This window comes from Brachyistius frenatus, unplaced genomic scaffold, assembly GCF_029030835.1.
Source record: "Brachyistius frenatus isolate BFR_SWC_R1_liver_20210118 unplaced genomic scaffold, ASM2903083v1 Contig_51, whole genome shotgun sequence".
In the NCBI taxonomy this organism is placed as follows: Eukaryota; Metazoa; Chordata; class Actinopteri; family Embiotocidae; genus Brachyistius; species Brachyistius frenatus.
In genome coordinates this window covers 597,360-611,955 of record NW_027210650.1, presented here as the reverse complement: position 1 = coordinate 611,955, position 14,596 = coordinate 597,360, and the positions used below count along the sequence as shown (strand labels likewise).

Here is a 14,596-nt window from a genome sequence, read left to right as displayed (position 1 = left end):
GTGGGTGAGCGCTTGATGACTGAGAGCCATAATTGACTGCAATCACTGGCACCACATGAAGAAATGTTTTCTCACTGCACAGACACAGGCCAACCCCCTCGTCCCTCTTTAATTACATTTCCTTAGATCTACCTTTTTCTCTTCTTCTTTTTTTTTTTTTTTATTATGAATGCTGCTTGTGCTTTTTGAAGTGTGAAAACATTTTCTAATGGATGCGTCGGTCCTTTTGAGTACATCGCGGTGACAATGACATTAAGGAGTTCAAGTGCCTCTCATTTGCTTTTTTTTTTTTTTTTTTCATCACGCATGCACACAGAACCGTTTTTGTTTCTTTGCTAAAGGTGTCTGGTTTTCACTTTGTTCCTCAGCAAACCATCCGAGAGCTGTTTGATATGAACGAAGGGGAGAAGAGAGAGGTGGCGGTGGAGCTGTCGGTGCCTCAAGTGGAGGAGGAGGAATCCGTTAACAAACAGAGCACCACCATCCTGGAACAAGTTAGACTCATTTAGTGTTGTACTTAATGCCTACTTTTAAGTAGAAATAAAATGAATGGTGTCCTTGGTAAATACTTTGATAGCATACATAAGAGGTGGGATTAAAAGGTTCCAAGACATGACCACCAAAAACAGTAGCTGGTTTAAATCTGCCCTCCGTCTCCTTCAAAGTAGTGACTCATAAAAATTGCTGTATTTTTTTTTATGTTGAAACGATCCTCCTGATTCCCGCAGGCTCTGTGTCGAGCTGAGGATGAGGAGGACATCGTAGCGGCCTCTCAGGCCAAAGCGGAGCAGGTGGCCGAGCTGGCGGAGTTCAATGAGAACATACCGCTGGATGACGGAGGCGAGCAGGAGGAGGTGGAGGAGCTGTCCAAGGCCGAGCAGGAAATAGCTGCTCTGGTGGAGCAGGTGAGTAAAAACGCTGTTCTGTAATTTATCTATTTATCTGTATAATAGCATAACAATAATAACTCAACATCACTCATGTTCTTCTTGTCTTCAGCTCACTCCCATCGAACGCTACGCCATGAACTTCCTCGAAGCCTCATTAGAGGATGTTTGCAAAGAGGAGTTGAAGCAGGCGGAGGTAAGAACACACCTCTCATTGTTTTATTTGAAATAAGAATTATCTCATCAAATCAGCTTTCTAAATCAAATAATGAGTAAAAAAAGGACCACAAGACTGCAACTAGTGGATGTCTTTATCAGGTTTTGAGAATTGAGATTGAGAAAGCAATATGATGTCTTGTGGGACGGGAAACCAATGACGTATTACAAAGTTCCATGCAGGTTTAAATGTGTCATTAGCATATTAACCTACTTCTAGTTTTGCTCTTGTTGTACTGAAGATGTTTAAGTGGCAAAATGTTTTAAGTTCTGTGAAGTGTCTGTAAAACCTGGTTCCTCTTCCGTGTGTTTAGGAGCAGGTGGAGGCTGCCAGGAAGGGCCTGGACCAGGCCAAGGAGGAGGGCCTCAAGCTCCACGCTTCATCCGACGACGACGACGACGACTTTTTGTCGACACCGGCCTCTGCTGAGCCCGCGCAGCCGGCTCCGGCCCGCCGTGGCCGTAAACCCAAGGACAAGATGGTCACCTCCACGAGGACCAGCGGCCGGCTCCGTGGGGCTTCGCCCGAGGCTGAGCCCGAGTCCACGACCCCGAGAGAAGTGCCTGAAAGACTCCGCTTCGGTCTGAGAGGACGAGGAGCCGCCAAAGACACTGGTTCTGTGTCTACCACCCCGTCCCGCTCAGACAAAACCTCCTCCTCAGCCCGGCTTCAGGACTCCTCCAAATCTTCTAAAGCGTCGTCTCCCGCCAGAGATCACCAGACCATGAAGACCAGGACTCAACCGAACCGCTCCCTGCCCGGTCCAGTGCCTTCCTCTCCCACCAGCTCTCCCTCCGGGGGGAAACAGCAGTGTGCTGGAGAGACTGACAGCGGGAACTCGAAAGCAGTACGAGAGGAGAAGGAGGGAGAGAAGGTTGGGGAGAAGGAGAAGGTTGGGGAGAAGGAGAAGGAGAAGGTTGGGGAGAAGGAGAAGGTTGGGGAGAAGGAGAAGGATGGGGAGAAGGAGAAGGATGGGGAGAAGGAGAAGGATGGGGAGAAGGAAAAGGAAAAGGAGAAGGAAAAGGAGAGCAAGGTGTCTGAGTCATTGTTAGGATCCAGCTGCCCGCCGGACCGTCAGACAAAAGAGGACGACGGTAAAGACAGCACCATGTCTCCTCCCTCCACCAGCTCCCGGTCACCTCGCAAGCGGCAGTCGGCGGACGGTGAAGTCCTGCGGGGCCTCGTTGAAGACTCCCCCTCAGCCAAAGTGTTGAGGAAGCTTCCCGGGAGGCTAGTGACGGTGGTGGAGGAGAAGGAGCCGAGGAGGAGGAGGCGGCGAGGAAGCGGCACCGGATGTGGAGGTTCTTCAGAGGAGGTGGCAGTGGAGGAGAACACTGCTGTATTCGTTGACGACGCAAACAAAGACAACACATCAGCGTGCCCTGACAACAAGACTAAAGTTACCAAATCGCATCAGGACCAGGACTCCACCCCGAGTCCGTCTGTGCTCCCCCCGCCTGTCAGAGCTTATCCTCCGTATTCCCCTCCCCATCTCTCTCCTGACATGCCCGTGCTCAGAAACCTTCCCGTACGACGCCGGCTTGAGACCGAATCCCGCATGGCTGCTCAGCTGGGAGAGCAGCAGCAGCATCTGGGTCGAGGAAGAGGAGGGAACCAGTCCAAGAAAACAGACACGACACCAGGCAAGGACGCCGCTTCGTTCTCTTCGGAGTCCAGCGTGAATTCTCTCGTAACGCCTTTGAAAAGAAAGCGGGGCCGGCCCCCGAAAACTCCCCCGAGACTGCCCGAGTCCGACAACACGGCGACCCCGTCGCCGCAGCCCACCTCGCCCAGCGAGGAAGGAAACCCCCCGGTGTCCCCCAAACGTAAGAGGGGTCGTCCCCGCAAAGACTCCACCACCACGCCGGAGGGTGAAGGACAGAACTCCGATCCATCAAAAACTGACGCGAGCGCGGAGCCGACAGCTCAGTTGGAGACGCCGGTTTCCAACACGAGTCAGACCTCCCAGCCGAGCAAAGCTGAGGAAACAAACACTAAAACGGCGGCTTCGGCCCCGACGAACACAGAAGCAGCTTCCACACCAGTCTCTGCTTCAGTCCAGGCACCGGCTGCCCCCCAGCCGACCTCCCCCCCGCCTGTAGCTGCCTCCACCCAAGCCTGTGGTTCCACTCCAAATACAGACACTGCATCGGAAACCCAGGTTACTTTTGCATCCTCTGTCTCTGTGTCCACATGTGCCACTGTCCCTGTCACTGCCACGCCCCCACCTGCCAGCTCCGCCCCTTCACCTCCTCCGTGCGTGAAACCAGCACCTTTGCTTTCCAAAATTTCTGAAACTGCTGCAGAGCCAAACTCTTCAGTCTCCACTGCCAGACCCGAATCTGCCAAAACCAACACAGTTGCCACCGTTACTCCGCCTCCTCCTCTTCCTCCTCCACCCTCTGTGTCATCCGGCACGGCCGTCGAAGCAGCTCCACCCTCAACAGACCCTGCCCCAGCAACTACCACAGTAACAAAAGCAGCCACTACAGTGAAATCCCTCACAACAACCACAACTACTCCTGTAAAGGACTCAGTGCAGACCTCATCTACTGTAACCTCACCCGCCACCCAGAATGTCATGGCAACCTCATCCATCCCAGCTACAGCCTCACCAACACCGACCTCGTCGGATACACCTACAGCTACGACAACTCCAGTAAAACCAGTCGAAGCCAGCAAATCCAACCCGACGACACCTCCAGTAAAAACAACGCAAACCAGCATCGTGAACTCGAGTCCGACCGTGTCTGACGAGACTGCTGCAGCACCACCGGGAACAACGGTCGCACCACCTGCAGTAAATACAGCTCCACCCGCTCCAGTTAAAGCGAGGACTAATGTGATGGCTACCAAAACAACAGAGAAACAGGAAACCACAGCGACACACGCTGCTGCACCGAGTCCGATCCCCTCTCCTCCAACATCGACCAGTGCTGCCACACCTGCTGAGGCAAAGACCGCTTCAGCTACGTCACCACCTCCAACACCCGTAGCTGCACCTCCTTCCAAACTACAAACACCTGCAGAAAACACTGGCGAGACCCCACCTGCAGGAACAACTTCCACACCGGCTCCACCGACAGTCACCACAACCACATCACCCCCAGAAAAGACCGTCGCCACCACGAACACTGCGACGACCCAGATATCCATCACCACGGCAACCGCCTCCATGTCAGCAGCATCCACGGCTCCTCCCGAGTCCGTCACACAAAACGCTGCATCCACACGTGTCTCCGCAGAGGTGTCCGCACCAGCTCAGGCGGACGCCACGGTAACCGCATCCGGTGCTTCATCCGAGAGGCAGCCTTCGGAGCCGGCGGAGAAAATGGAAGTAGACGCTGTGGAGGCCGACGCACACGCGAGCAAGGAGGAGGACGACAAAAAGCAGGACAAGTGCGAGACTGAAATAAAAAGGGTGGACAGTTCCCCTGAGACCAAAGAGTCGGGAGATGGAGAAGAAACAAAGACCGCAGCCACCCCGCCGAGAGAAGAAGCTCAGCAGCAGCAGGCGGAGGAGGAAACTCCTGAAGATCAGAAATTTCCCAACCAGAAAAGGTCCCTCAGTCGCCAGAGCAGCCAGGAGTCGACGCGCTCCTCATCGCCGTCGTCGGGGTGCTCCACATCGACCCTCACTCGCCACGCTCACCACAAGAGGACTTACGAGAACAGACATCCCTCCAAGAGGAGGCGAGTGGACGTCACCTCGGAGACGGGGAAGGAGGAGAGGGAGGACGAGGGGAAGGAGGAGGAAGGTGGCGAGAAGGAGCTCACCTCTCGAAGGAGGCGCTCCAGGTCTCCGTCCTCCTCGTCTGACTCCGACAGCAGCCAGAGCAGGAAGGAGCACCGGCTGACTCGCTCCAGCAAGCGCAGGCTGCAGGACGAGGAGACGGAAACGAGCAGCAAGGACAGGAAAGCATCGAAACCTGGACGCGGCTCGGACAGAAACGCGTCGAACAACGCCAACACGTCCACCGGAGGAGAGTCGGGCAGCGATACGTCTTCCGTTCGGATGACCAGGAAGTCTGCAGGACCTCAGCCTCCACAGGACAGTAAAGCTCAGACCAACAGTGCGCCCTCGTTGCCCCCGTTGCCCTCGTTGCCTTCGTTGCCCCCGTTGCCCCCGTTGCCCTCGTTGCCCCCGTTGCCCCCGCTGCCTCCCGAGCCCGAAGTTCTGGGGAAAAGGTGCTCGGCACTCAACGCAGCCGCCAAGCTTCTAGCAATGAAAGGCAGGGTGGACACGCCCGGCCACACCACTCGGAAAGACTCGGCGGCCAAATCCTGCGGGACTCCCACCGCCTCCTCTTCCGACAAGAACCAAAAGCCTAAAAGTAAAAATGTACCAGCGTCCCCTCAGAGCAACTCCATCACTCTTACTAATAACAAAAGCGGAGGCAGCAAACCTCCAACGCCCAATCAGACGAGCCGCTCCGCGGCCCGCTCCACCAGACAGTGCCCCGGCTCCCTGGTTCCTCCTCTAGAGGGGGAGTACAAGAGGTGCAGACCGGAGGAGAAGGAGCGGGGCGGCAGGAAGTCGTCGAGCGGGAAGGAAGGCGAGGGGGAGACGCAGTCTTCGTCGCGGGGCCACAGCGCCTGCAGCAGCATGAGCAGCGACGGCGAGGGCGACTGCGGCGGACGCAGCAGCCGAAGCCGCAGCAGCAGCAACAGCAGCCAGCGCACTCGCAGCATCAGCTCCCAGAACACGGAGCGCAGAGGCTCGCGGTCCCGGGCCGCCTCCTCCGGCAGCGAGCGCGAGAGGGACCGCAGCTCGGAGAGCAGGGACAAAAAAGAGAGGCACGGCCAGCAGTGGGAGAGCCGGAGGGACAGCAGGAGGTCCCTGAGGCTCTCGCAGGAGGTGACCAGCAGTTCGGGGACGGAGGGGACGCCGGACAGGGTGCTGCGCAGCGTCGCGGCGCTCGCGGCGCTTCAGTCCCGGTCGCCGGCCGCGAGCACCCGCTCCTCCTCCTGCTCCTCCTCCTCCAGTCAGCAACGACACAACAAGACATGATCGGAGTGCTAAAGGGAAAGGAGAGAAAAAAAAAAACACAGCAGCGAGAGCGTCGCCGAGTACGAAGACGAGAACATGCCACGACCTCCTGCTTTGTCTGCACTCCGAGGACAGCGAGGGAGCCGAGTGCTGCGCAAGCCGGGGACCTCCCTGCCTCTCGGGCCCTCTCCCTTTCTAACTGGAGCTGTTGACAGCCGGGGGAAGGCTCAGGGACGCCGGACTGACAGTAAAAAAAAAAATTATAAATAAGTGGCGCCGTGGCGGTGCGTCCGTGAACAGACGAGAGAGGTGGTGCAGTGGATGAATTCACCACTAGGGGGACCTGGAGGGGTGCAAAGAGGCTAATAAAGGCAAGTTGTTAGTTCACATTATGTACTGTAATCATTAAAGACTGGAACACTCAGAGCCTCGGTGTCGGGACGGGATTATTCGGCGCGAACACGAGACGTCATCTGTGACATTTAAACCTTTCTGGTGACCAGTTGTATTGTACGTCGGAGGGTTTAGACGGTTTGGTTTTTGAGAATTTGTCCTGACTGGTTTCTTTGTAGTCAGTCGATAAGTTATGCATATTTTATTATTTCTTCCAGGGTATCAGGAAGAGAACAGATCTGTCAATGTGATGATCTCTGCTGCACTATGCTGGAGCTTGTCTTTGCTTGGCCCCCCCCACCCCACCCTCCACCCAACCCTCTTTCATTTCACGTTCATGTCGGTTTCTGTTCATCGGACTCATCTCAGATCCAGCCTTGTGTTTTCTCATTTTGCACATCCGATGACGTGGCCCTCAAGATTTGTTTGTGTTTTTTCAGTACATTGTGGTGTAGTGACACGTTTGTACATCAACTTGAGTCGATTAATTGGTTCCTGGTACCTGACGATGTATTTCTACAGTTCAAAAGATGTATTAACTGAAAATGATCTCCAAGACGTCAACAAAGTCTTTTGTCTCCGAATCTTCCCGAAGGCGTCGCGGTCCACTCTGTCATGTATTTATTCTGAAAGGGCGATTAAATGTTCGTGAAATTAAGAGTGCCTCTCCGGCCAAACATGGTTTTTGAACCTCAGATTGCCTTGTGAAGCACCTGAAGCAGGGGTGTTGGGAAAAAAGAAGGAAAGAAAAAGAAAAGACAAACAAACAAACAACAAATAAAAATACATTTAAAAAAAAAAAAATCCAGCCCCCTCCTCCCCCCCTCCTCCCTCTGCGAGACATGAAGAAAAAGTACCCCATGATACTAAATTAATGTTTTATTTTTCACCTGACTTGTTTTGTCACCATCACGTCATTGCTCTTCGTTCATGTGGAAAAAAAAAAAAAAAAAAAAACATACTTTGGACAAAACGTGAATAAAATGACTGGTGCAGTTCCAGATGACTGTAAATTGTCGATTTCCTTTTGGACTCGTTGAAGCTGTTTGGATCACAGGTGATACTTGGTTGGGTGGGGGGGGGGGTCGAGGTGGGATTTTTTTTTTTTTTTTGGGGGGGGTAGGTTTATGGTGATGGTCTTACTTTTTGATGTCTCACTTTTTGATTTGTCTCTTTATTTGTTGCATTCCTTTGATCCCTTGTAATTCCACATTGTTTTACTTGAAAATTTAAGACAATTACAGTTGAATAAAAAGACCAAAAATTAGTTAACATTTTTTTTTTTTTATGTCACTTTGAATTGCTTCGGTGGATGCAAAAATTATTTGTGCTTCAGCCAAATCGGCAGCGACCTGCTGTGATGTTTTTTGACCATATTTGGAGGAGCTGGAAAGGCTGACGACGCCCCGCCCACCTCTACTGGTAACCTGACTGCACCAGAGGCCTGTCAATCAAACCGGGTAAGTCCTCAAACATGGCTGAACACTGATCAGGAAGGAATTTATCTGATGACACCATCATGATTTATGGAAAACATTTACTGAGATTTCATGAGAAGTTGATGCTTTGTCAATGGGAGTCTGTAGGAGCCGCCCCCTAGTGGTCCTCAGTGGTATTACACTTTTATTGGCTTCACTTTTTAAACCCTGGGTCTCTGAATATTTTGTTTTTAAAGTCTGGTTTCAGCTTTAGACACAAAAGACAAACACAATAATCATAGACCATGGAAGTATTTTATTTTAAAAACTATATTAAAATAAATGAGTGATGCAAAATTCATCAGCCATAATGTTACACAGTAGTAAAATCACCGCGCTGTCCTGTCAGCCTTTGATTTTTTTTTTTTTTAAAGCAGCCTTTTCCTGCTTCATCAAGGAGACTTGAACCGGACTTCCTTCCACAGTTCTGGTTCATTTTTCTTCACACGTTTGTCATATTCGTGGTAAATGTGATTCCTGGTTGGTTGACGCGTCGACCGCTGCAGGACTCCTCCACACATCCCGATGGAGGCTTCGCAACGACGTGACAAACGAGTGAAGAAAAACGAGTCGCGGCGTCGGCCGAAGACTCTGGGCGCCCCGCGGGAACGTTACAGATGTGACTTCAGACACACACAAACAATACAAACTCACTCCATCCCTTCTTGACAATGTTAGTGCACAACATCACATTCTCAGCCTGATGTGAAGGAGAAGGCACAAGTTTCGAAAACTTGAGAAAAAAAAAAAAGATTTCATCATGTGTTGTTGCAGAACTTCTCTTGTAGCAGCTTCCACAATGTTCAAATCATAAATACAAACTGGTAGGACAAAGAAAATAAAAGAAAGGACCTTGGGCCTGTTGCAGTGCTGAGACCTTTGGAGAAAAAAGTAATTAAAAAAAAGACTCAAAAAGGGGGCTCGTTATTTCACCAATAAACAAAAACAAAAATCTGTATTTACACTTACATGTAGGCAGTTTGAAACAAGTTTCAAGTTTTAAAAATCATTTGCATAAATCTTAATCACCAGCAATAGAGGTTATGTACAATTATATTAGTCTATTTTACTCTAAAAGAAAAGCCCTACTCTATAAAACAAATTGTTCTTTACGTCTCCAACACAGTTTTCCTGAGTACAGAATGATCAGCGCCAGTGTGGGGGTTCAATACTGTCATGTGCCGCTCTCAAGGTCACTTATTTCCTCTTTTTTGTTTCGTTTACGGGGAGGAGGGGAAGGAGCGTCTGACCTAACAGTTCACAAGTCATCCTGGTGTTCGTTTTAGCAGAAGAAGAAAGTGACAAAAAAAAAATTAGAAAAACTGCAGCGCTGCCTCGAGCGGAAGAGAAACCGCAGGAGAGATTGTTGAGTTGAAACAACAGAGAGCACATCTCCTACGAGAAACACCACAACACACAAAGGGGCCCGTTATGTGGACGAGGTGGGTTAGAGAGGGACACGAGATAAAAAAAAAAATATATATAGACAAAAATCCGCTGACTAAGTTCACCCGTTCTTCCTTTGGGGCTGACGTATTTACACGGATCCACTAAGTGCTTCGGGCCTCTCGCTGCCCGGCACCGACTAGCTGAAGGTGGTGGCCAGCGTGATGACGAGGATGAGGATGAGGATGGCCACACAGATCGCAATCCAGACTTTTTTCTGCAGAGGGAGAGGAACAAAAGGTTAAAAAAAAAAAAAAATTAGTGCATAAAGAATCAAGTGAAACTCGTCGGTCTCTACCGGTGCAGAATGGGTTCTGCTTGGCCCGTTTCCAGTGTCAACATTTACAGACTTTGCAGTGCAGCACAAGTCGGACTTGACTGAGATCAGCGAGTGTTTACCGGCTCCCTTTTTTTTTAATTTTTTTTATTTTTTGACATTTTGAGACCTTTACACACACTTTGTTTTTCATCGAGGAAACGGCACAAAAAGTTTAAATGTTTTAGGATTTAGCTTTGGAGGCAGAAATCAGCCCAGTGAGAAGTCCTCTTAATGCTCAGCTGTTAAAGAGAGACAGAGAGATGCTGATTTATTTTAATTGTCATTTTGGAGACTGATTTATGGGTTTACACAAAGTGAAAGTTGTTCCTAATATTTTGGCCCTACCGAGGTTTTACATGTTCCCGTTCTTCTGCTGCTTGAACAGCTTTTTAAACTGATTTAGAACAAAGAAAATGATGTTTGCATCCCTGTTCCTAATGTTTTGAAATCAACACCTCTTTCACTCAGACTAAAGAACCTTATGATGATTTATTGCTGGGATGTTGTACTTCATGTTACAGCTGATCTGTGTGTAATCTGTCCAAATCCAATTTAACAATTTAATTGGGTAATTAGGGTCTAGATGATGTAACGTGAGACGGATGTTGAACGGGTCCACTGAAGGTTTTTCCAGTAAGTTAAACGCTCCTCTTCACAACGTACCTTGCGCGCTTTCTTATGATACGTGACGGCCTTCTCCGTGTTGTCCTTCGCTTTCTCCACGTAGTCCGAAGACTGCTTGATGTTGTTTTCGATCCGATCCACCATCTCCCCCTGAAGGACAGAAAGAAAGTCAGACGCTCCGTCGGGAAACCAAACCGGGCCCCGAAATAAAAGGAGCGTGGATGATGGCGGCGGCGCACCTGAGCCTCCACCTCCATGGCGAGGTACTGGAACATGTCGTGCAGGTCTCGGATGCTCCGCTCCAGCTTCATGATCTCGTCGTGCCGCGACTCGATCTCGTTCAGGGCCTGCTTCGTGGCTTTGGCGTCGATCAGGATCTGGACGACCGCAGATTCATGGGGAGGTGAGTCGTGGGAGTTTTCAGGGTTTTAAATCTATTAAAAAGCTGCACGAACACCAGCAGCACTCTTTAACTACATTTCAACTACTGAGAGACGACAGACGTTTAGTCTACGGGCTCGTTTTCTTACCAAACTTCTGGTCCGGTTTGAGCAGCCAGAGAGGCGACAACAGAGCAAATCTGTCATCATCTTCAAACCTTTTTAAAAAAAGTGACTAAATGCTCTTTGAAGAAACACCTGCAGATGTTCTTCTGCAGCGGATATATTGAGCGTTGTGGTTTCCAGCACCGAGGCGTGCAGGAAGTCACGTCTCCTTTCCCTTCGGTTCGCGTCGAATTTACTCACGTTCTGGGTGAAAACATCCGTCTGGCCGCTATCCAGCATCGCCTCCAGATCTTCTTCCGTCACGTTGGTGCAGGCTGCAGTCAGAGGAGATCAGTGCTTTTGAGAAATGTTGCAGGAAAGACGCTAAACTGTTGGGATCTCCTCCGATAAATCAAATAAAAAATAAAAAAATCCTCTCACTGATTTTCAGCTGCCTCTGTATCCGCTCCACGTTGCGCTCTCTGTACTGCGACTGGATGGTGTGGCAGTGGCCCATCAGCTCCACAAACTCCTTGGACAGGATGCTGTGCTGCACGGAGACACGTTTAAAAAACAAAATATTAGAACACCTGAAGTTCAGAAACTCCAAAAAAAATAAAATGTTAGAAGTTAAAAATCTTTAAAAACATCAAAAGGGGACCTACCTGAGTGCGCTGCATCCGAACAATTATGGGAATATATTTTCCATCCTCCTCCTCCTTCTTCTTGGGTTCAATACCTGCGGATGAAGTTATTCATTATTATAATTCAGGTGACTTGAAAAATAAATCAACAACAAAAAAAAAGCAGCTGAGAGACACCCACTCTTCAGCTTCCTCTGGATCTGAGTCACCAACGTTTTGATCTCCTCTCGGAGGGTTTGGAGGTCTTTCTTCATACCTGAATGGGAGGAAGATGAGCAATCAGCTACTCGAGTTTATTACTGTACGACTGACCGGTAAAGCCGAGCGAGCGTACGTACTGTCCTCCGGCAGCGCCACGCCCAGCACCGTCTTCTGCTTGTTCTCCAGCTCCGACACGATCTCCTTCAGGCTCTGCATCCCCTCGTGGATTTCTTGCACCTGAAGAGGATAAAAAAAACATTCAAGTTTTAGGATTCAAAGGCTGCAACAGGTTTTTTGACATTTTCTGAACAGAACAACCCTGATGTTTTGACGTGAAGCGCTTTGAAATGCTTTGAAATGTTCTCCAGAAAATAAACTGGCCTTGCAGATGAAGGTCACCGTGAACCACGACATCAGTTCAACACCAGCAACCAAAAGGGAAGTTTTAACTTCACTAATCTGAACAGAAATTACTTCTTTTATTTAACCTAATAATCCAAAAAAAAAGGATTATGACATGGGACTAAGAAAGACGAGCACATGTTGACTCTGGGAGAAGCTGGAAGCTTTAAAAAAAGTTTACATGTCAGCGAGATTTCATCAGAGCAGCTCAGCTGGACGGAAACTGAAAGTGAAATGTTGACAAAACACATTGAGAGAGCAGATTTGAAGCCTGAGAAATGTCCTCTGTCCCCTGACCTCTGTCCCCTGTCCTCTGTCCACACCTGGGATGGTTTGCAAAGCTACTTTTGGCCCTAAAATAAACGTCTTAGAGGAGGATGACTGATCAATTTGATGCACCTTTTTGAAGAAAGCGTCATTCTCCTTCTCCTCTTTGGCTGTGGAGGTCCCAGGTTTGATCACCAGAGCTTTGTGCTCCTCGTCCTCATCTGAAGCCTCCGCGTTCTGCAAGCCGGGTTCATCAAAAACAACATCACATAAGAACAAACAAACAAACAAACAAACAGACAGGAAATCAGAGCTGTGTTGGAGGAGTCCTGCAGCCCTGCCCTGCAGCCCGGCCTGCTCTCCTCAACGGAAGCTGGAAAATACACCGCTGCTCAAAGTTAGCTCTCACGGCACGAAGCAGCTTTAAACACGCTGATTTGATCGACTTCTTCTGGATGTCCGCTGCCGGTCGGAGCTGCCAGCGGACTCCGGAGGTCAGACGCCGTTTCTCGACTCAACGGGAACGAACTTGGGCACATTAGCAGGTTAGCTCGCTGCGGCTAACGTTCAGCCGTCAACTTTTCAAACTCACGTTTCCTAATTCTTGAGTTCGGTCCCGCATCTTTCTTTCTTTCTTTCTCTCTTTTCTTTTTTCAGAGCGAAGCGCAAAGTCTGAAGTCAGAAACGCTGCGGCTCCACGCCGGAAGTCTGGCAAGTCAAAGCCGAACCGTGAAAACCTGTAAACTTCGCTCTGCTGTCATTCAGCGAGGAAACGACAGCAGCGCCTCTTCTTCTGCTGCTGCTGCTGCTGCTGCGGCTGACACGTTCAACTGAGACTCATTGGCGCCCCTCGTGACAACAAGTGGTATTACAGGTAGGTAGGTAGGTATATACTTTATTAATCCCCGAGGGGAAATTTTTTCGCCACAGCAGCATACATACAGGAGCAATAATAGAAACAATAGAATAAAATAATAATAGAATAGAATAATATAATAGAAAAACAATAAAAATATAAAATATAAATATAAAATATAAAATGCACAGTACATACAGTATATATACAGTACATTAAATATCTATATATATTATATACAACCAATAAACACAGTCAACATATATATATATATATATACATACGGTACAGTATATATCTATATATATAATATACATATAATATACAAGCAACCAAGAAACACAGTCAACAGTGTTATTGTACTGTGATGGATTTTGCCAGAGGTGAGTTATTGTAAAGTCTTATGGCAGTGGGCAGGAATGATCTCCTGTATCAGGAATGATCTCCTGTATCTGGAATGATCTCCTGTATCAGGAATGATCTCCTGTATCTGGAATGATCTCCTGTATCAGGAATGATCTCCTGTATCTGGAATGATCTCCTGTATCAGGAATGATCTCCTGTATCTGGAATGATCTCCTGTATCTGGAATGATCTCCTGTATCTGGAATGATCTCCTGTATCAGGAATGATCTCCTGTATCTGGAATGATCTCCTGTATCTGGAATGATCTCCTGTATCTGGAATGATCTCCTGTATCTGGAATGATCTCCTGTATCAGGAATGATCTCCTGTATCTGGAATGATCTCCTGTATCAGGAATGATCTCCTGTATCAGGAATGATCTCCTGTATCAGGAATGATCTCTTGTATCAGGAATGATCTCCTGTATCTGGAATGATCTCCTGTATCAGGAATGATCTCCTGTATCAGGAATGATCTCCTGTATCTGGAATGATCTCCTGTATCTGGAATGACATCAGGAATGATCTCCTGTATCAGGAATGATCTCCTGTATCAGGAATGATCTCCTGTATCTCCTGTATCAGGAATGATCTCCTGTATCTGTCCTTGTGACAGCGGAGCTGGAGGAATCTGTTAGAGAAAGTCCTCCTCTGTCCCTGCAGCAGGTGGTTGAGAGGGTGGACAGGATTATCCAAGATGGACAATAGTTTGATCAGCGTCCTCCTCTCCACCACCTTTTCCAGACTGTCCAGTTTGTGTCTAGTTTTATTACAGAGGCGTCGTTTCACCTTTTTTTTTTTTTTTACAATTATTTTTTATTTTAAATGTATTTATGTTAACATTATACAATTATTATTATTGATGGACAATATAAGTTGATATTTTTTTATGTTTTTATTTATTTAACTGTTATGTAAACATATTTCTGTGCGGTTTTAGAGTTCCAGTACATCTTTAAAGTTTACATGACAGCATAAAATGT

At 48.6% G+C, this 14,596-nt stretch overlaps 2 protein-coding genes across 5 annotated transcripts in view; one reads left to right on the top strand and one right to left on the bottom strand.

The window, feature by feature from the left end:
* srcap (Snf2-related CREBBP activator protein) overlaps nt 1-7,488 on the top strand; it is a 30,332-nt gene extending 22,844 nt beyond the window's left edge. For 2 of the 4 annotated variants that reach the window (XM_069704547.1, XM_069704544.1), the window contains exons 30-33: nt 369-494; nt 729-905; nt 1,000-1,083; nt 1,418-7,488. In XM_069704547.1, the coding sequence (XP_069560648.1) occupies nt 369-494; nt 729-905; nt 1,000-1,083; nt 1,418-6,115 (5,085 nt within the window). In that variant the 3' untranslated portion in view covers nt 6,116-7,488. The remainder of the gene's footprint in view (nt 1-368; nt 495-728; nt 906-999; nt 1,084-1,417) is intronic. The other 2 variants (XM_069704545.1, XM_069704546.1) reach the window with 2 other exon arrangements.
* Nucleotides 7,489-8,201: 713 nt separating this feature from the next.
* Nucleotides 8,202-13,141, bottom strand: stx4 (syntaxin 4). The gene is made up of 10 exons (XM_069704548.1): nt 12,946-13,141; nt 12,486-12,590; nt 11,822-11,921; nt 11,665-11,739; nt 11,505-11,578; nt 11,281-11,389; nt 11,101-11,174; nt 10,594-10,731; nt 10,394-10,504; nt 8,202-9,628 (listed from the first exon to the last, which is right to left on the bottom strand). The coding sequence occupies exons 1-10, from the start codon at nt 12,973-12,975 to the stop codon at nt 9,551-9,553; spliced, it is 894 nt and encodes a 297-aa protein (XP_069560649.1). The 5' UTR covers nt 12,976-13,141; the 3' UTR covers nt 8,202-9,550.
* Between the last annotated feature and the right edge of the window lie 1,455 nt (nt 13,142-14,596).

Coding starts and splice junctions, on each gene's coding strand:
- stx4 (XM_069704548.1), bottom strand. CDS start 12,975: ATGCGGGACCGAACTCAAGAATTAGGAAAC. Junction 11,175..11,280: donor ACAGAGGCAGCTGAAAATCA/GTGAGAGGATTT, acceptor CTCTGACTGCAG/CCTGCACCAACGTGACGGAA. Junction 10,732..11,100: donor CGGATGTTTTCACCCAGAAC/GTGAGTAAATTC, acceptor GCGGTCGTCCAG/ATCCTGATCGACGCCAAAGC.